Source organism: Epargyreus clarus, unplaced genomic scaffold, assembly GCF_041222505.1.
Source record: "Epargyreus clarus isolate Ecla_fem2 unplaced genomic scaffold, WU_Ecla_fem_2.2 ptg000024l, whole genome shotgun sequence".
NCBI classification, from domain to species: domain Eukaryota; kingdom Metazoa; phylum Arthropoda; class Insecta; order Lepidoptera; family Hesperiidae; genus Epargyreus; species Epargyreus clarus.
In genome coordinates this window covers 5,074,436-5,096,863 of record NW_027332231.1, presented here as the reverse complement: position 1 = coordinate 5,096,863, position 22,428 = coordinate 5,074,436, and the positions used below count along the sequence as shown (strand labels likewise).

The following is a 22,428-nucleotide window of genomic DNA, read 5'->3' as shown; positions in this document are numbered from 1 at the left end:
GGTAAATGAGGAATATAGATTTGTTTAAATGAAGTTTCACTGTTACAATTCTGCTTACATGTAATTTGTAATATGATATTGTTGTTGCATATTTTGTATAATAATGAGTTATAGAATTGTCATTTAAAACAGCGCTTTATTGAGCTACAGTAACACAAAATAAAACAAACGTGTACACGTAGGGCGTTTTTCTGTTCTGATCATACAATGATCTGAGGATTTAAGGAATTAGGAAACAGAATATAACATTTTTCTATAGACCTGGCATGCCTGACTGCCAACCGACCATTTTGAAAATCGAGCTTCTATTGCCACTTATAAACAAGTCTCAATTGATAGCCACAGCCATTGCATTGAGATAGCATTTTATGCGCTGCGGGTCCTCGCAAAACTTGTGAACCGCACAGGACATAAAATTATCCTGGATCCCGCAGTAATGCGGGATTGAACCCTAACACTATGAAACATGCTCTCTATCTATGTTATCTACTTTTAAGATCTCATCACTCATCTCACCTGACTCTAGTAATATCTATCTTTAAGACTCATCTCACCTGACTCGAGTACGTAATTAAGTGTCGTTTCCCCCACCAGCCGTACGAGCGCGCGAACCTCGCCGATGCGCTGCTGCCGCGCACGCTGATCGACGGCGAGCTGATCATCCGGCAGGGCGACACCGCGGACGGCATGTACTTCGTCGAGGACGGCTCCGTCAGCATCCGCATCGCGCGCGACGACGGCAACGAGCACGAGATCAAGCGCCTCGGTACGTACTACGTTCGCAGGTGACGTCATAATGATTGTATGACGTCATCTGTTACATGAATGACGTAACTTGGAAATAATAACATCACATTGTCATCACATGATCATCACGTGACGAGGACATCATAACGGTTTAATAAATATGTAATCTTAAATCACGGCGTTTGTACCTATTTATTTTTCGATCATATTATACATTATAGAAAACGAACGAGAGAGGAATTAAAAATGCCGCAATTTAGGATTACAATTACTTGTTTTAATAAGTTTTAAAAGTTAAAGTCGTGTAGCGGTCATAATTTGTTGTAACACGCAGAGGGTTACGATTTCGATCCTTGGCAATGTAGACTTTTATATGATGTATTTATTTTTCTTTCCATGCTGACTTTAGAAGTCATGTGCTTCTCTTTATGTGTATTAATACAAAGTGGGGACTATTTTTGTGGGGTTTATGATTGTAGAATGAATTATGTGATTATATTACTTGTAATGTAACAAAGATTTTAACCACTATATTCCTTATAACTATTACTAGTCAACTTCATGGTATACTTTGTATTTATTAATTGGTTAATGTTAATATTGTTAACAGGCAAGGGAGGCTACTTCGGCGAGCTGGCTCTGGTCACCCACAAGCCGCGCGCTGCTTCCGCTTACGCTGTTGGTCCCACCAAAGCGGCATGTAAGTTTACATATAATATATATAATGGATATATGGAATCAATCCTTAGTAGGATTGGAGAGGTTATATGAATTCGGCCGTAAGTGGTATTTTTACTCCTTAACACAAAACTGGAATGCTTCATATCTCCCTCTTATCCCTTTAAAACTAGAACACAAGTGTTTAACACTAAAAATAGATATAGCAAATGAGAATGCAAGTAAATCTGTAGTGTGCCATTTGTTACATTTTAAGTAGTGGCTGCTGCTCATCTGTAATCAGCTCCAGGTATCTATCTGAAGCCAATCACATGAATTCATGAGGACTAAAATGAACGTTTTAAAATTAAGTCAGCCGTTATCTTTCACTGAAACACAAATTTTATTCAGAATAGTAATAGGTATAGTCTGCGCCACACTAGCAGACGGACTAGCATTTTGCCGCGGACTGTACCTCCCTTTCAAATCGTACTAATAATACTAGCATATTCTGTTTTGGAATTTCCTTCAAATGACAAAAACCATTTATATTTCACCTTCGTGTGTTACTTTGCAGTCCTCGACGTGGAGACGTTCGAGCGCCTGCTCGGGCCTTGCATGGAGATAATGAAGCGCAACATCGACGACTACGAGGAGCAGTTGGTGAAGCTCTTCGGCGACAAGAGCAACCTCACCGACGTGCGATGAGCGCGACGCCGCCCCGCCCCCTCCGACCGCCGTAATCCAACCCCCTACCCCCCGCTTGCCCTTACCCCCTACCCCTTGCTAAGTAGATGTGGGTGGGAATTGTTGGTGTCTGTCGTATGTAGGAAAGGATGGCATCTTGAAGCAGTCTATTGTCTAATGATGGAAGATAAAAATATTTTTGACATTTTGACATTTTGTCTAAAGTAAAATGCCTCATTAATGCGTCATTCATAATAGATCTATCCGATGTTTGCGTACTAAAAATCGAAATTTGAAGTCTAGTATTAGAATGTGTCAAATGTCTATCTCTGATAGGTAAAAAATGGATAGATTAATTACCAATAACAGGCGTAAGATACTCGCGAATAATCCGCCGAGAAGCTTGCCGAACAATGACGAATAAGAGTCGTTGCGCCCGATTATAGACGCGTAATCCTTGGATTCTCTTACTTACGTCCTGCTGCAAACGAACGAGCGTTGTGGCTTTTTTAAATAGCGGATCATGAACTCATTTTTGTCCTGCTATTAGCCATCAAGAACTGAGGAATATTATATTAAAGTATACGCAATAGTTCCATCTCAGATCACGGGTTCAGTCTAAAATAGTAGTCTAAAAATAATAATAATGACTGATAGTCAAAATTGCGACTTAAGTGTTGGAGTTCTATGCTAATGTTTCCAAATTAACGGCTTAGTGAAATAGCATCGGATATCGGAGTGATCTCTTTGCTGAGGGAGATTTCAAGGGAATGAACACTCTGTGATGGTATTAATGTAAAAGCCGCTTTAGATTAATCGTCAAAATGTCAAAATATATCTTTTCTTTGTCAGTCTAGAGTTAAACTTATATCTTTATAGCGATAGTCATAAATTCAAACAATTCAAAAATAATCAAAATATATAAATTTTCACCCATATCTACTACCCCTGTGACTGGCTAGCAACTAATAATTATAGTGGCTTATTTTCATATTTTCCAGCCACTATTTGCGCTGTATCCTTCTAGTTGTAGGCCGTCGGTCACGTCTATTCTAACGTTCGAGTGGGATTGTACTGTTTATGTGAGCTTAATGTGTGTTATGATTGATTTTCGACGCTCCAATATCGTACTGAACTAATATTATTGTGGATGTAGTATAATCTCATTAGAACATTTAGTCAAATCTGTTTTTGCTGTCATGTGATCGCTGAGTAGCTTCTTATGTAACTCGCGCTAGAACCACTAATTTATTTAATGTAATGATTTGGAAACTCATTGACAGCATTCGATGTTCACATCCAAAGATATACTTAACCTTTATATCTTTTAGATCGGATTGACATTATATCTTTTAGACAAGATTACGCGTTGTATGGAAGGGGGTTCATTAAAATCAAGATCCAAGTGCCGGATAATATTGCATTAGAACATTATTACGCTTATTTTAGATAGAGAAATGCCTTAGTAGCTATGTAAATATTAACACTACGCGTAGTGTCACAGGACAGGTGGCCGTGGACGCAACTATGCTCGACTATCATCTAAAAACGCTCACATTATGTGCCATAATGACATGTTGACGGGTCGTCAATATGAACTATATTGATGAACAAGTAATAATGGCAAAATAGTTAATGTCAAACTGAAACTTTATCACATGAAACCGCCTGATAAAACATTCAATATTGACGCTATGAAATCATTGTCAACATTATAACACACTTCACAAGGCGCATACGACGCCTCGAATGTAAGACTGAATGCAAAATGATGATAAATTAGGCTTCAACAAACAGTCCTTTGCTCAAACCAAATCGCATTGGTTGCTTTTTGCGGTCCCCGTCTTATCTAAGAATCGATACACCTGGTATTGTAATGAGTGTTCGTGAACGGCAAGGCATTTAGTCCTTAAAATATATCATAAAAGTAGTGGGCTGACAATGCAATACTATGTGGCACTTTGTCCCATTTTATATTAGGATATTCTCAACTGCTATCGCCATGTTTCTATTAACATAGGTTATTTTCACTGACACAGGCTTTTTAAACTGATACAACAAAATTATACCTTGCATAGGTAAAATACATAGATTTATTTTATTCGTGATCAGATTAAATCTTTTCACTTGCTAATTTTATTAATTTATTTTAATATTTTAGAGAGGTCAATGTGTATTATTGATATATTTATGTATATGGAGATGGTAATATAACAGCGGATAGATATTGAATGCCAAATTGCAACTGTAATTGTTACAGGCCGTTACAAATTTACAAATGTATGACTGGCTTATTCAATTGTAGTGAGATGTCGAGGAACAAACTTAAATCGACGACAGAGGGAAAATTGTTGTGTCTATGTACAATTATTATGGTTTCAAGATTAATATTATTTTTATATTAAAGTTTCACATTTGTTAAGGAAAAGGATTGTTATTGTGTTACTTTTAGTTTTGTTTCGTGTTTAGAGCTTTTTTTTTTTGTTGTAGAGAGTTCCTATTGTTTGTTTGCTCTTAACAATTTTACATAATAGATCTGAGGTGTGTTGACTTTGTAAAATTTATGTAGGAAACACCAAACTTCCGAACAAGTATAAAAGAATATTTAATTTTCTATTCCGCAATCTATAATTGTGAAGCGAATAACTTGTCATGACTTAATCCAGTGGGCCGATCGAACAGTTTGCATCGGTTTAGAGTTTAGGTGCGGTGTTACTTGACCACCGAATATATTTATCGCGACGAGCTAGCAAGCTGCCGGCGCATATATTGGACCCTCAGGTAAAAGTTTCCAGTATTATTTGAATTATGAAAATCGACTTCATTTATTTGTGAATCCAGCCAAAGTAGGTGAATGCATAAAGATCATATGTAGCACTAAATATTTAAGTCTATATTTACTATGTAGTAGTTAGTTTATGTCACTTCTTATTGTAATTTAAATATTAGTAGATTAGGGAAATTTTATGGAGTATAGTCAGATCCTGAGGGGTGAGGTGTATTGTTTTTTTGACGCCATGTACAAAAATGTACAAATTATTTCAGTTGCCATAGAAGATTTTATTGTTTTATATCATTGAAGTAATGGTAATAAAATTAATGTTACTAATATTATTTTCATTGTATGTTATACTTAAGCCGCTCTCAATTTCCACTTGGGAATTTACTGTCATTAGATCGACATGTTTACATTGATGTTATTGTCTCTTGTGCTCGAAGCTTCGCCGCTTGTAATTTTTTTAACCCAGTATTTGAGACGGTATTGTGTTATATTGTATTAATACATTCCCATTTTGCTGATAATCTAATGTTTTTAAAGCTTTATTTTTTTCTATCAAATAGACTCTTTGAGTTTTTTATCTGCTAATATAATTTGCAACAGTAAATTTCTCACTTCAAGTGCCTATTTCATTCGAGAACATCTATCTGTAAACAATTACAAAATTTTCACACTAACACAACATTAATGTTAAAGTCGTTTTTTGAACTTGAACTGCCTTTTTCTATGTGGAATTGTGTAACGTATTGTGACGTGTGTATTGTGCATCAGGTGACCACTTTTGTTGAGTCGCTTAATATATAATTTCCTCGCATTTCTAATGTCTGCCATATTTGAACAGATTATCAGAACAAATGCCTGCCATGGTAGGTTATGAAGCTTCAAGTAAAAGCTAGTTGGAACTTAAAATTTAAAGTCAAATATGGTATACATTTACCTGTGTATGTACAACATAATATAGATTGACTGAAGTTTAAAGTTTCCTTTTTGATGACAGATTTATTCATATTATTATACATAGTATTTATTAGTGCAGATTATATGAAGATTATTTCACATAACTCCCTTTTATCCGGTGACATTGTGTGATTATGTGTGTGTGAGAGGTTTTCCCTTCTATGATACATATATAGTGTTTGATATTCCCATGTATAACATTCTGTTTGTTACCTGTACAGGTGAGGTGCGTCTCGTGTCCGCCCCATTTGATATGTCTGTGTGTCCCCGCTGTATCGGACCTTGTAGGTGTTTATATAGTATTGTGCAATAACTAATTACTGTCATTTACGTCGTTTACATGGATATCATGTTAAATTTTGTCAGTGTGAATTTATTTATAGATTTTAATAAAATAATAGAATTAAGACATTTCTCTTTATACTGATGTTTAAAATGTATCGTATCCTATTGCATCAGTAAATTAAGAAAGCTAAATTAGTTGTGTGTATATTTGGTTTTATTAAATATTACACTAAGTAACGACTTGCAATTCCTATTTATCGTTAGTGGCACAAATGTTTTATTATATACAGAAAATATGAAAGGACTTGTATTTCTGTTGTCTTCCAATGGGACGCACAGAAGTTCTACGCCTTTGGCGTCCAATTTATTAAATTGGAACTGTATGCGTTTTCTCGTATTCTGTTCTTAAATTTAAATTCAATCGATACGCTTAAACTTAGCGTAATTTGTTTATAAATTACTAGTCATTGGTGTCTTGAAGTAGATTTGTAACCCCGACAGCACAATGAAGTTGAACATTCTCCATGTTTTCACGTTCACTTTAGATGTAAGTTGTCGTCGTACCCGTTCCATGAGGTGTAAAGCATATCAGCGCGGCACCCGCCGCCTCTTATCTAAAGAAATTGCACGATAATCCATATGTACATCCGGTAGCCAGTTCAAAACTAGTACCGCTTTACCCACGTCATGAGCTTACCCTGTACATTTATAAAAATTATGTATCGTAAAATGTTAGAAAACTGAATTATATTTGTTTGTAGATCTAAGCAGTGTTTTTTATTTAACCCTCAAACATCCCATCCCTTTACACATTACGTTTTCTACCTTCTTTTCTTCATATATTTGTTCAATACATATACACTTTAGTTATTTAGTCTTTATTGACCATAATATTATAAAATGTGGTACAAAAGGTGGACTTAATGCTTATCGCATATTGTTTAATCCTTGTCAACTTGTAGGTGACGTAAAAATTCCACTAGTTTTTTTTATTGACGCCTCATGTGACTAGTCTTTTGCTCGGCGAGATCATACATTCATACATACATACATTCAGACCGCGTGTGACTCTTAGTGCATAGACTACTCGACAGGAAGATCAGGCTGTGCTTGCTCTGAGCCCTGAAACAGCCAGACGCATCACCCTTGACACAATTTTAGTCCGCAGATTGGCTTAGAAGGCTGGAAAGGTTTAATCTACTCACCTGCTGAGACAAGGATTGTCATATCTCACAGTTCTATACATATAACATAATAGTCCACTGTATCTGTACTATGTACTGCACACTTTAATTTATATTGTGAAAAAATAAATACATTAATTGATTTACCCAAATTAAATCATGTGTCTCAACCAGTTAACTTATGTTGGTATTAATACATAAAAACAAATTTGAAGTACCAATTCATCTTTATTGAACATATTAACCCTTATACTTTAAACTTATATTATTCTAGATAGGTTCAGGTTCTCTGCTGTACACTTGCATAATTTTCTCCATAATTTCCCAATTTTTCTCCTTTTGCAGATCTTTAGTAAACATCTGAAAGAATAATTACAATTATTAACATATTGCTCAGATTAGCAAAGCAAGGCAATTAGTCCTACTATCGTACATTATACTGGAATTGCAATTACAAACATCAACATTATTTAGTATAGAGGCAGTTATCCTCAAACCAAATTCTTCATACTTTTAGTAATATGGTTGTAGTATCATGCTATAATAAGGTTACATTGCAAAACCCTCTGCGTTTGGCCTCTTATAGACGTAGCTGATTTTATATAAATGAGTACTTTGCATTTACTCACCGAGTACCAGGCCTCATCTTCCAAGGTAGACGCCAAGGGCACGGACACCCCCAATACATTTAATGCCAGTGTTAAAGCCGCTACGGCTATGTGTGGTGCTCTGTAATCTAATATTGATGGAGAGTGATGGAAGTCTTGAAGAAAGGCCATGGCGGTGCGGGCAATGGGTGCAGAGCGCCATTGAGTTGCAGGGAACCATTCTTGCAAGGAACGAAGGTAATGTAGCAAGTATTTGTGTGGTGAGGGTGTCTCCAAGTTAAATCCCAAAAGTCTAAGCACTAGCAATTCCGCCTGAGCGACCACTCCTCTCCATGACCAATATTCATCCCCGAATTCCAAAGGACCGGCGCCTCGATTGATCGAATTGTATGCGACGTTGACCGCATCTCGCAAGCGTACCGGCTCGTCACGCGACTTCCCCGCGGCACAGAGGCAAGCCGTACAAATAACGTAACAATCGTAGTCGTTCCTGTCAGCTTCCTTGAAGAACTTGTGGTAAAATATCGCAGCTGTAGCCACCGTCGCCGGTTGGAGACCCAGTTTTATACCACACTCAAAAATGAAATTGGTAGCAAGACTGTGCCCAGGAGCGCTTCGGTAATCAGGCAATCGCTTTTCACGTCTTGTGGTTTGCAAGGCCATAACGTCTATTACGTCTTTCATTTTATTTATTATTCGTTAGGACCTTAGATAAAGTAAGGTTAACCATAAACACACTCAGCGTCTACTTTACAATATAAACACAGGCAACAATCGATGCGAAGAACTTTTGTTCTGGAAAATACACACACTTGTTTTATATTTCGGGTATCCAAGTTTGTCGAATGCATTCAAATTTAAAATGCTATTTGAAATCGTCGTATTGCATTTAAAAATTCAAATAGAATGTTATGAAAATGTAAAAATTCAATCAAACTATTGTCAATTTGTCATTAAGACATCTGTCATAAACAATTTTTTTTTATTGATGATTTTGTTTATGCATCTATTAAGGTTGCGTTGAGGCAGTGGTTGGTTTTATTTTAATATCTGGGAAATTAGCGGTACACCACCCAGCAGAGCGCAAAATAATGAGAGAACTTTTCATCTGTCAAAATTAAAATTCTTTAGTCTTACAAAGTTTTCTGTGTATGCATGTGGCGCTACTGGCGATCCTAATGTCAAAACCCAAAGAGTATGTAACCTACATATGAAACCGATTTAAAACCTACCGTCGAAATGAAAAAATCTAATTATTATATTTAACACACTATTACGAATTTCTTATAATATTGTTAAAAGATATTAATTTTGTTTGTAAAAACCATAGATTAGTAAGGATTACTCACTCCTAAATAATGTATCCAGTTTTGAGAATTGAAATAGTTGCGTAAAAAAGTTTTGCCACGGCTCCGTGCTAAAATGTCTCTAAAATATTTATTTATTTATTATGTAAATTACACAGTATCTGTTACATAATTGTTAGAGTTTATTTATATCATTTACAGTAAATTTTATTACTAAATAACAAGAAATTATTAAAGCTAAAATATATACAAAATATTTCTAATTAACAATATATACAATCAAGAGTAAAAAAGATAAAATCATAAATAAAATAAACCATCTAAAATTGCCGTGTGAGGCATGGTTCCCAAAACGCTGGCGGCGTTTCCTTGTTGAACGGCAAGGCTTAGCCTTTGAGCAAAGTAGCCGCCAGCTTTTTGGTCCCCGGAAGCAGTTACAAGCTTGGTCGACATATCTGACATGAATTTTTTCACACAGTATTAGTTATTTATTCGTAAATTTTCTCCAAACATTTATTTATTTATTTATTTATTTTAAGGTTCACCAACACAAGATACACCATCGGTCCTTAATTTCTAACATAATTTGTTGTTCAATCGTGTTCTTGCAATTACAGGTGAACACAGCTTACCTATTTATTTTCACAAAAAATCGTTTTAATTATTACATAGACACTACATTATTATTATTACTAAAAAAAGCTAATTGTTAATATTATGATAAAATCTTTTTACATTATAATTAGAAAGTCATAAAATTATTAATTAAATATATTAATATGGTCAAAATTACAATAAAATTAAATGTTTTTATTTGTCAAGAATTCAAAAAAAGAACTTACTAATAAGCCTTTTGTGGCTTCATTCAATTTCAAGGCGGCGAAGTATCCTTACTAATATATGGTAAAAACATATAAGTTCTCGGTTTTGGATGCGAGGACATGGAAAAATTGCTCAGGACTAGGACATAACACCTATGCTCCTAACGGAGCACCCTAGCCCTTTTGAGCCCGAAATGAAGAAATGGTTGCGCAGACCAAATTTGTGGCGGGCATAGGCTGCATGTGACCGCGCACGTCCGTTGCCCGGTAACAACTCGTCGCACGCACGCAGGCCTATTATGGCGTTACTCACGTATGTTATGTGTGAATGCTTGTTTTTTCTGTGATGTGTGAATGTGAAAAAAATGTGAATTTATGATTGAGTTACCCAAATTATACATTGCTTGACTTTGTGTCGGTTTAGATCGAAGCTGCTGAGCTAGCTACAGAGTTCATACATAATAGGCAAAAGGAAAATAATAAAGTATTATTTCTCTGTTTGTCAACCAATACTCTTATTTTATTTGGTTGCTATTGACCAGTTGTGTTGATTAATTATTACATCTTTGTGTAGGATTATCATAGGAAGGAAAAGGCGTATAAATGAAACAAACAAGATTATTTGAACATAAAAATTAGAATATAATCATTTTCAGTAATTATTTAAAATTATACACTTAAAGTACATTTATAGTAAATTCAATAAAAAATACCAGTGCAGACGAGATACAAAAAAGAGAAAATATTGTTTAATTATATCGTTGGTTAAATACATCGCTTCCAGTAAATGCATTACAAAAAATAAGTCGGAACGTAATGAAATAAACGGTTAAAAAGATGTCACTCGATATAGAAAAATAAAGATAAGATTGAATCACATTCAAAAGTTACCCACTAGTGACTAAAAATTTTACTTTCTTAAACGTTTGTCCAATATTCGGGAGCTCGGGGCCGCCGGAGCGCCCGGACGGCTCCCGCTCCCGCACGCACTAGAAGTAAACGTTACATGTCATCAATTCTAAATAAGGTATTCAACATTGTACTCTGACAGTACGACCTCGCGACGCCGCCACGGCAGCGGTCGCTCTCGCGTCTATCTCACACCTAATTTAGTCATCGAAGAACATACAGTAGGTATAAATAGTGAGGTTAGTATTAACTTTGGCAAATATGAATGAAGCATGGTGATATCGTTTTCAAATCGACGACCTCGTGACAATTATTCAGCGTTTATTATTAAAAATTACGACCGAATGTCGCTAACTTCGACAGCTCCTCGGATGTGGGTTCTCGTCAGTGCGATCGGGTCGCGTCGCTACATTGAGACATCTACTTCGATCGGATCACTAACTAACCGATTAAAAAACTTCTCAATAACCACCCGTTTGAGTCTAATAAAGCGCAAGAACTTTTTGAGCCGCAACATTTCAGTCTTCAAATAAGAAGCTTACGCACATACCACGTGGCGATATTACAGTGAGGTCACTTTGAGCTTCGGGACGTGCGCGTGCGCGGGCACGCGGTGTGAAGTAGTTTGTGCGCTCGATTGCGGGATGCGTGGCGTGTGCGTCTCGGTCACTGTTTCAAATCTTAAAAACTAAATGTGATTCGAGCGAATAAACAATGCGGCAGTGTACAAAATTTACATCACATTCACTCGAAATATTTAAAGCATACAAGTTAATATTCAGCGGCGGAGGAACACATCGAAATGCAAAAGACGTCGCCGCGATCGCGACGAAGAGCGCCGGCTGCCTCCCTCCTCCGTACTCCCTAAAAACTTTTAATGAAGCTTACTTAAATGTAGATTTCGGATCGAATGTAGAACTGCGCTAATATTACATAATTAGTTCTGATTTACATACACATATTGTTACATAACAGTAAAAAACCTACCTAGCAACAAGCGAGCGCAGACGCTCGGGTCGCGGGCCACTGCCGCCGCGCGGGGCCGCGGGGGTGCCCCGACACGATACATTCGATACAAATGATTTATTTTATGCCACAATTGTAATTTACGATTCTTACATAGTAGTGAATATTAGCGAAATCTTTGGTTTGCAGCAACCTTACTAATAAATCATTTCGACGTTAGTTGAGTGAACTAGTAGTGAACTCCCGGAGTGGCCCGCGCGGTCACATTGTAGGCGTTACATTTTCATTTAAGTAAACACTTTTTACATACTCATAAACATAAAATGAAAATAAATCACCTAACTATGACGATAGTAAAGGTTACTGTCTAATCGCATTATTAATTAATGTTTATTGATACAGTTACTGTCCTATGCTTAAAAGTAAGATTTTTATTTTTATTATTAATAATAAATTATGTTATATAGTATATATATGTATATTATTTGATTACGCCAATTTGCGAGTGTATACAAGTTTATATACTCACATATCTTACACTTGATGCGTACAGAACCCACAGATGACGTCATGGCCGCACTGTTGCATTATCAACCTACTATATACCGGCTGACTCCACTCACTTTCACTAAATTATAGATTTATATGTCCATAAACATTGGTTACACTTAATAATAAAATTAAACATGACAGTTTACATTTACCATCTTCAATACAAGTACGCTAGATAAAATAAATACCTAATATGTTTCATAATTGAATACGAGAGTAGATCTTAAACGGCTACATCTTAAGGTTACTGTAAAGTGATATAGAAAAAATATGAACACAAAAAACTATTTAAGATTGTATAATATGGCTTAGCGACTTAATAATGCTCTTATTTAGGAATAAACGGTTTGTGCATAATGTGACGCTTAACTAAACGCATACTTCGTCCGAGAACGACGGGACTCTGCTAATAGACGACTGAGGGGCCGCAAAACAAATCACCCTAAACCGATACAGTGGTAACAGTCGTGCATTCAAAAGTTTATAAAAAATAATTTCTCATCGTAAGTGATAATACCTAATAATGGAATGATATTTTGTATCAGTTAAAGTAGGCCTGTGAACGTACTCATGCATCTCACTACAGTTTTCAGCGCTAAATATTGGTTCCATTCTGTTTTTGGTCCGTAAGAGAGTGAGTATATAAGCATATCTGACGCCGCAGCAGCGGCGGCGCGGCCGGACCGAGGCGCTACCGACAACAAAACGCTACACCAATGCCTAGCACCAAAATTTAGAATCGAACACTAGATACTAATTCGCGTCAGTGTTGCCAACGTCGAATTTTCTCCCCTAAGATTGGATCAATTTTTTTCTAATTAATTTAATCAAATGAATACCTCACAAACTTAATACCAGCCCATAGCCGGCTCTTAGAATGAAGCGAAGTACAAACTATTACGGATATTTTCTCCATTCTAGTATTTCAAGTTCTGAGTTAAATAGATTTTAATAACTTAAGATAAATAGAAATGTTAATTAAAGTAATAATCCAAGTGTACATTTTATAAATAAAACTGCACACGACTTGTAGATTACTAAGTAGCCCAGTGATATTTGCTCTCCCAAAAGCTAACTGTATACGCATTATAAAAGAAACTGCGCGTTTGTGCCGTGAACTCGATACAAAGCCGATTAACGTAGTAATCCCAAAAAACTGGGGAAACTCTTTTCCCCTGAATTTCGGGAAAAACCCTAAGCTGGCCACCTTGCCCCGCGTCGCCCCTGATGCGGGTGAGTGCGGGGGCGGTGGCGGGAGGGCCCGCTCGGTCCGGCCGCGCCCGCTGCGGGCTGCTCGTGGCGAGAGCGGCTTACACATTCAACGTTCGCGACATCCTCCACGTATTGACAATATTATTGGCGCGTTTGGATACAAGGTGTACATTAGAAATTATATCTAGATCGAACGTCTATACCATCGTCAATTCAAGTGTCGCAAGTGTTCGCATGCTCCTAGATATCTAAAGAGACAATTACAATATCTGCACGTTTAAATTTAATTTTGAAAACGATGCGTTTGATGTCCTAAAAACAAAACTGTGCGGCTAACAAAGTCCCAGTCGCATTTTAAGTAACATAATAAACTACAAAAATGATTCACAAATATTCAAAAGATCGTAATTCAAAATCAAATCATAATAATTATTAATTATACCAGATAATCAACAGAAGCAAAGACTGCATCATCGACTCACAGAATATGGGTTCGACGATAACATTGAATGTGTAAACTCACTCAATATTCGGTAAGCTTACATCCCATACGAGTATATAGTACGCTGCGGAGTTCCCCGGCCGCCGCCCGCTCGCGGCTAACTAAACTGCAGGCTTAACTAGATTGCAATACTCGGTGATGGGCTCGCTTTATTAAGAAATGCCTTGGTAAACAACGACTTCGGGCTATCAAAGTCTGGTCGGGCTATCTTGACTGCGTTGCAGTGTTGCATCAGCTAGCGTATTGTAAAATGGCCCTTATTATTGACGTGACATTAGCGAGTTGCGTATATGCACCACGACCGAGTACGGCAGCGTCCCAAAGCCCGGGCAACGAACTGTAAATATCTTAACGTAACGACACTCGCAGGCGCGCAACGGCGTACATATCGGGCGGGTTGGCCCGCACTCACGGGGTGAATGTCGCTGCCCGGGCGAGGCGAGGCGTATCGCTGCCCGGACGAGGCGAGGCATGACGCTGCCCGGGTGTGGGCGAGGCGTGACGATGCCTGGGCGAGACCAGTGTCGCTGCCCGGGCGAGGCGAGGCGTGTCGCTGCCCGGACGAGGCGAGTGTCGCTGTCCGGGCGAGGCGAGGCGTATCGCTGCCCGGGCGAGGTCGGGGACGGTCGAGCGGGGGCGGCGGGCTCGCGGGGGCCTAGTACAGGCCGCAGCCGCGCAGGTTGTTGGCGATGATGACGTCGGTGACGGCGTCGAACACGAACTGGATGTTGTTGGTGTCGGTGGCGCACGTCATGTGGCAGTAGATCTCCTTCGTGGTGGACTTGTTCTTCGCCTCGAACTGCGCCTGGATGTAGGCGGCCGCCTCGCCGTACTCCTGGGCGCCTGGACAAACAATATACATTTGTGAGCTTCATAATATTATTGTATTATGTTAAAGTTATGCAACAATATCAATTGTTCAATTCTTTAATATGTATTATTATTAATTATAAATGTGTATTATATCTTGACGATGTGACAATATGAGGAAAATTCTCCCATATATAAAACTAACTCATTCTGCTATTGTGACACACTATATTTTGAAAGAGTTCTAAGTCATATTGTCACACGCATTAATCTGGTTACATAATTATTTTTTTAATGACGCCCATCATTATCACTTTCTCTCTATTCCTATGTTCATACTATTTGGTAAACTTTTTGCTATTAGTAAAGAAACACTGGGTCCTGATAATCAACTCACCAGTATATTCGGGGAAGCAGATGGTGAGCGGCGACTTGCGAATCTTCTCCTCGAACAGATCCTTCTTGTTGAGGAACAGGATGATGCTGGTGTCCGTGAACCACTTGTTGTTGCAGATCGAGTCGAACAGCTTCAGACTCTCTTGCATACGGTTCTGGAAGAGACAAACAAAATCAGTAAGTATATGTATAGTTTTAACGGGTTGAAGTGGGAGGGCGGCGACATTGCATCGAAGATTGTTAACTGTAAATGAAACTGTAGAATATAGAAACCCACACGTTGCTGCGACAGCCTATGTGACTCCCACATGTAAAGTCCTTTGTTCTTATTCCAATTCGGTAAATAATACGGCTGCTTTTATATATAGTAATAAGGCGTGCACGCGTTATATTATAAGGTTGAAGCGGCATGCAGTCCACCTGATGTAGCCCGGTTACACTGGTCATAGAAGCGAACTCTGTGGATTAAAATGATTGCTTGGTATGTAAGTAAATCAGTCATGACTCACGCCATCCAATGATAACCAGAACTTCTTCACAATAGGTGTGGCGATAGTATCTTCCCGTCGCACCATACTGGTTTGTAACTTACAAAAAAGTTATTAACAAAAACCATAAGTAACCCACTCACCGTTGTCTCATCCTCGTGGAGCACCTGATCGTACTCGGACATGGCGACGCAGAATATGATCGCGGTCACGTCCTCGAAGCAGTGGATCCATTTCTTCCGCTCGGACCGCTGCCCGCCCACGTCGAACAATCTGCAAGTTGTGTGCACATTAGATAATGGACTGTATGTAGTATTCACATATTTTTTTTATATAGAAGTAGAAAACGATCAGGCAGTGCACCTGAGATCAAGTGGCTACTGCCGCCCATGGGCATCTGTAATCAACTCTTGATATGATTATATTCCTACCTAAAGGCGGCCACAGATATGTTGCTACCTCTGAATACTAACTAAGTACTTGGAAAGCTGCGAGTAAGTGTCTCCCTTACCACACCTATAGAACATAGCAGCGATTGTGAAGTCTATGGTATGTTGAAGTCTATCAATTGATACTAAGTCAGCGCATTGGACTATGAGATGATATCTTCATTCTGAGAGATACGTGCGATGCAGTGGAGCTGTAATTATTTGATGACAATAATTATAATGATAATTATGATGATGATAAAATCCGTTTGTATTCTCTTGTCATATTTTACTAAGCCTGAAATGATCAATTACGTAATTTTATAATAATGAGAGAATTGACTCCATTACCATAAGCATTTTTGTCATAAACCTTTTTGGAACGGCACTTTAAATCGCACAAAGTAGGAAGCACATGACAATGGGGTGCAATAACAATTATATGCAATGCACTACTCTAATTACTCTGAATTAAATCATGCATACTTTTCCTCAATGTAAGCATATTACATTGAATTTATGTCCAAGGCGAAGATCCGAGTCATTGCATTTGTGTGGCGTGGTTAATTGACACATGATTCACGCGAGACGCCTCTTATTCCGGCACAAGCAATCAATAAATTAGGCATGGACAGAAAAATAACAGGAAAAATTGCATGGAAATTAGTTGCTGATATTAAATATATACTAGGCATTTAATTAATCTGAGATAAATGAAGAAAACAATAATTTTGTAGCAGGAAACTGTCATACATTCCACTCAATGATAATATTAGTATCCAAATAAACGTATTATAGAAAACAAGGTTTTGATATCACATTAATTAAATATTCATCGTCATAAACTTGTCCCGTCCGACAGCTGCAAAAGATCAGGCCATAGTCAGCCACGCTGACCAAGTACAGGATTGGTAGTCTTCACAGACCTTTGATATTTTTAAAGGTCTTTCATGCATGTAGAATGCTTCGCGATGTTTTCGGCGTAAAAGCACGTGATGATTAATAAAATCTGAGTCTAGTATTTAAATGTACACCCGATGAGAGAAGAACTCCAACCATTGTTGCTCCAGTACAAATTAGATACTTACTTGAAATTAAGATTTTTGAACGAGAAGTGCACTTCGACAATGCCGGTGGTTTTCACTCTGGTTCTTAGGATATCCTGCTCGGTGGGTTGGTAGTCTCTTGCGCCTAACCGGTCGAGATCGTCCAAGAAACTGAAAACAAAGAGGCACACATTATTAGCATACAATATAAACACAACGCCGCACCGAACTTAATCATTCGCAGGCACCATTGTTTTCTTTATTTACACGAACATTAATTTTATGACTTGTTGATAACGGACTAACAAGTATAGTGTATATTCTTATAGTAACTTACTCGGGTTTGAGTTAGTAACAATATTTGAACATTCCTATTTCAATGTATTCTAGCATTTTCATAATAATTGCCGAAAACAATTTTCTTTATAGCAGCCGCAAATATGTCAACTGGCGAATACTTGTAGTGTACTAAATTTGTCATCGTTTCTCTAACGAGTATTATGTACCTATTTATTTCTATTCCACATCACAATCATCGACTTATCCTCATTGTAGAGGGCAGTCTTTAAACGCACGACATATTTTGGAATCAGACTATCAGTTCTTGTACATAAATAATTTCTTATGGATTCAAGAATAAATCCATATTCTTGAATCCATAAGAAGAATAATAATCCCTTGTTATTAGTATAACAACAATTAGTATAACAATTAGTATTGTTATTGCAATACTAATAACAAGGGGTGTTGCGTTAATTTTTAATTTTTCTTTTTTTTTAATTTTTCTTCTTTAATGTCTTACTATTACACATTTCACTTCGCGTACTTTTAATGATGATCGGAATGCGGAGGGCGTGAGCAGATTTATGTAATATAAACCGAATGTTAATAAGAAGATAGCGTTGCTAAAAATATCGCCCGCGTAGTTTACCTAAAAGTAATTTTGTAAACACTATCTTTATAAATTAACAAGACATCAGAAGTCATACGATCGTATTGCGGTAATCGTACTGTATACAAAAATATTTATTAATAACTTTGTGCATTTGCTTTTCGGCACTGATATTTAAAATGCAACACACGAACATCTCACTAAATTACAATTTTATTGTCGGTAAATTATATTGCTAAGTTTTTATTTTAAAATTACGCAATTTTAGAATTTTCAATTGTAGAATTTTATGTCAAGTAGGTAAGCACTGTTAGTATTATGTGCATGATATGATACCTACGTCTGTTTTAATTAATAAAGTCCTACGATGGCTTCAAAGCGCGACGGCCGACATTATGATAATCGAGTCTATTGGCTTAGTCATGATCGTGAGCAACAGATACAATTCTTCACCATACGAGAGGCACTAGGTACGAGCGTGTCGTGTCTCGTGATATATTATTACACGAATAGTATCATGTTTTTGGTGGGTGTTGGTACACATGAATCGGTTTACTTTGCGATTCGGCGACTATGTAAACCATATCTTATCAGTATTTTATTTTGTGTTTAAGCATTTTAGCCATCAAGCCCTATTATTTATGACGTTGGATTTTTGCAATGTTAATGTTCCTCTATGCAGCGCCGCTTCGATATTTGTCGCAATGTCAGTATAGGTCGGTAACACTGCTGTTATAATTAATATAGTTTGATATTGGTAGCCATACAGCGTTTAATATGCGACTAATAAAACACAACATATTGCAGGAAGAGACAATTACAATGTTGCAACGCAGAATCGATTTAATTGTTAAATGGGTCCCCGTATTTCAAGGCAACACATTATCTTCACAAATGTGCATTATATATTGACAAAGAAATAACTGTAGGGAGATGTTTCTACATTTATATCATAATAATATTATGAACATTAATAATATAACGTGATTGCAAGCACTTCATACGACTCCACAAGCACATAAAAACGATAATGTAACGGAAAACATTTTAGATTTTTGCATGAAACTAGCTTAACGACCCAAAACTATTCATAGATAAATTGAGACTATTCATAGAGAATTGTTTAATACTTTCAAATCATACGCGGACTAATTTGCAAATAGTCAGTTTACTTTTATGTATAAATTTCTATTGACGCGTTCGCAGTCTTTACATCCCTTAGAATAGCTTAGTTAGCGAAAGCATATTTTAGGATTTTTTAATTCAGATGTTCAAATGCGATTCTAAAGCTCATTCAAAAGCACCAAGTATAGAAGTCGAGACATCATTAGGCACTGACGTGATGTATTCATGATACACGTAGGCGGGTCGGTGAAAAATAAACCTAACACACTCTGAGGCGTCTATTTGTGAAAAATTCGTACCTATTCAGTGTAGTATTTTAAACGAGCGCACTCTTTACACAACGATGTGGCAAAACAAGAGTATAAAGGGGCAGAACGGTGCAAGTGCGAGTGTGGCTGGAGTGTTGGAGTGTTATCTAACGACGTGCGAGCGGGCACCGCTCAACAGGAGCCGTGACGTCAGCGACGCCCGCGCCCCGCCGTGATAAGGCCGGTCAGGATTATGTGTGTAATGAGCACTTCTGCTTTAGATGGTATATGTTGTCCTTTCATTCGCTAATTATAAACAAGTTGAATAACACGATGTATGGGCGGATTAACCTTTACGCGAATCGTATCACTACGCATTGGACAAGATAACAACTGTGACAGACGATGGAACAAATAATACAAAGAAGTCGTAGTCCAATCTGATTTATATTTCAGAAGAACTTAAGTGAAGAAACGATCTGCCTTCAAACTGTAAAAAAATGTATAAGTAATGTTGCTATAAAAGCACCAATATATAAAGGACACCTTCGCCAAAGTTAAACTCTTAAAAGTCAGATGCTCGAAAAAACCAACAGACAAACTAAACTTTTGCAATAGATAGAAAGAAAAAAAAAGATCACGTCCAATCAACGATACAACTTAACCTCGGTCATTAGTACTCGAAGCGTTGCAATTTGAATATGGGCCATAATTGATCGAATTGAGCGCGAAGTGCCGTGACAGATTTTGGCGAGCGATCGGTATAAATTAGGAGGTATTGTACGGTACTCGAAAACGCGTCCGGCTCCCCACCAGTTGCAATCGGCGAACTAAAAGCCGCGGCGACGGCACCGCATACATATTAACGAGTTCACGAGCCCCCCGTAGACAACACGCGATTCGTGAATATTATTATAGTAGGAGCTCTTCACACGGACAAGGAGTGTCATTATAGTGAATAAACGATAACAATACGATAGCACGAATAATTACTACTTAACTACAAATTACAGGGTAGCATCCTTTGTCAGTCAACTGCGGTGGCACCGGCAAACCGATTTAATGTTTAATAAGATAATACTAAGAATAGCAGTATCAAACGCTTATGGGGTTTTTACTCGAAGGGTTGGGTAGGGAAAGCCACATGAGACATCAAGGCAGTAGCAACGCGTCTGGTCAACGCCCTCATGTAGAATCGATAGCAATATCTGGAGTTGATGACATATGTCAAGACAGTGGCCACTTCCTTTTAATATCTATATTAGGTTATGTAAATAGGTATATTTTTTTGTAATAACATAATTCATAGTAAACTGTATGTATTACAGCGATTTCATCCTCTGAATAAATAGTGATTACGTCGAGAGCCCTTAATCGTGATGTAAATTTAACTTACATTGAAGAAAATGCGTGTTTTTGACCAATCGATCCACGACTGTTTCGCTTGTATAGCCATTTGTCACTCTACACAACGTCGTAAAGGACCTCTTCCAATAACCGTTTCCAATTCAATGCCTGTGGGTCACGGGATTGAACTATGACTCAGATTGAACTAGTCATCTCGCTTCCACGTAATTTGACTCAAGTAAATATCCGATTTAATTGACATTCATTAAAAAAACGTTGACGTTTTGACCTTCAATTTACGGCGGCCTATAGGTATATAGTAAAAAATCTAAATAGCTTAGTGGTATTCCATGTTTGAGTCAGCAAAACTCAAAAAACTACTCTAATGTATACATTGACTTAATACAAATAAAAGAATCTTATACACTTATATAAACAGACACAAAACAAATACAGGTCTGTGGTTATATACGTTCTTACAGAAACAGGAAATTCCAAGCTATATGAAAAAAGGTTTAACTAAAAACAATTATGGATGACAAATATTTCCTAATATATGACCGACCGAGCTACTACAAAACGTGGTTGGATTAAGGTTTACAAGGAAAAAGTTTTAGTTTATACTAAAAAGAGTAAAAATAGAACGTCATAACAATTTGAGCAGCTTAGGTAGTAATTTAAATTTAGTTATTTCACAGTCGCGGCTGTTATACGAAGCGTGTGAAAGACCCACAGCAGTGGCGACCCGAATGAAAACCCCGTCTAATGCACGCGAGCTTTTTGCGCACCTACTCCTATGTATATTTATGCTAAACTTTATACTTAATGCATACACGTCACCTTCCTTGAATATCCAGTTGGAAAAATCATAATTAATACCAGTTCCACCTCCTTAACTATTCATGAAGAACATGTTTTATATTATTTTTAAGGGTGATAGAACTCTGTACTTAGTCTGTCGTGGCATTCATTCTGATTCATAATAGTATTATTCATACCACTATGTCCTGAACTGAAGAGTATGAGATGTCTAATGATGGGACAGAAGTACCACAGCCATGGACGTTCTTAAAGACTAAGAAACGCTTCGAGTAATAATCCTTGGTTTAGTCGCCTATTAGACTAGAATATCCTATAGCTACGCCAAAAATATGGCAATGGTACTTCCGTACACGAGCCACGGACATCTGAAAAATAATTACAAAAGTATTTTTGGAACTAACGGTAGATACTAAATCAAAAGCAAACGTAAATATTTTCAACGTTCAAGTACGAAAAACATCGTTAAGAATGGCGAACGCATGAAAAGATACTACAGTATAGCGAGGATTGCATTCACTTAAAAGCTTGGATTAAGCTGGCGGGCGGTGCATTATTCGCGGAGTCTCCTCATTAGAGAGTAATCATAAAGAACTCCACTCTTTGCGCCACCGCGCCCACCGCTCGCCGAAAGCGGATAATGATTCCCACATTCA

The 22,428-nt window shown here is 37.5% G+C and overlaps 3 protein-coding genes across 4 annotated transcripts in view; 1 reads left to right on the top strand and 2 right to left on the bottom strand.

Annotated features, from left to right (window-relative positions):
* The window catches only part of Pka-R2 (cAMP-dependent protein kinase type II regulatory subunit), a 42,989-nt gene extending 36,110 nt beyond the window's left edge, over positions 1-6,879 (top strand). The window contains exons 5-8 of the mRNA XM_073086840.1: positions 595-766; positions 1,358-1,447; positions 1,982-2,143; positions 6,049-6,879. Coding sequence (XP_072942941.1) covers positions 595-766; positions 1,358-1,447; positions 1,982-2,112 — 393 coding nt within the window. The 3' untranslated portion in view covers positions 2,113-2,143; positions 6,049-6,879. The remainder of the gene's footprint in view (positions 1-594; positions 767-1,357; positions 1,448-1,981; positions 2,144-6,048) is intronic.
* Positions 6,880-7,504: 625 nt separating this feature from the next.
* On the bottom strand, positions 7,505-8,878 carry koko (cyclin Q). The gene is made up of 2 exons (XM_073086559.1): positions 7,926-8,878; positions 7,505-7,656 (listed from the first exon to the last, which is right to left on the bottom strand). The coding sequence occupies exons 1-2, from the start codon at positions 8,586-8,588 to the stop codon at positions 7,567-7,569; spliced, it is 753 nt and encodes a 250-aa protein (XP_072942660.1). The 5' UTR covers positions 8,589-8,878; the 3' UTR covers positions 7,505-7,566.
* A 5,855-nt stretch (positions 8,879-14,733) lies between these two features.
* Positions 14,734-22,428, bottom strand: part of Galphao (G protein alpha o subunit) — a 48,038-nt gene continuing 40,343 nt past the window's right edge. Inside the window, exons 5-8 of one of the 2 annotated variants that reach the window (XM_073086601.1) lie at positions 17,384-17,512; positions 16,011-16,140; positions 15,381-15,534; positions 14,734-15,016 (exon numbers count right to left, since the gene is read on the bottom strand). In XM_073086601.1, coding sequence (XP_072942702.1) covers positions 14,829-15,016; positions 15,381-15,534; positions 16,011-16,140; positions 17,384-17,512 — 601 coding nt within the window. In that variant the 3' untranslated portion in view covers positions 14,734-14,828. The remainder of the gene's footprint in view (positions 15,017-15,380; positions 15,535-16,010; positions 16,141-17,383; positions 17,513-22,428) is intronic. The other variant, XM_073086600.1, reaches the window with a different exon arrangement.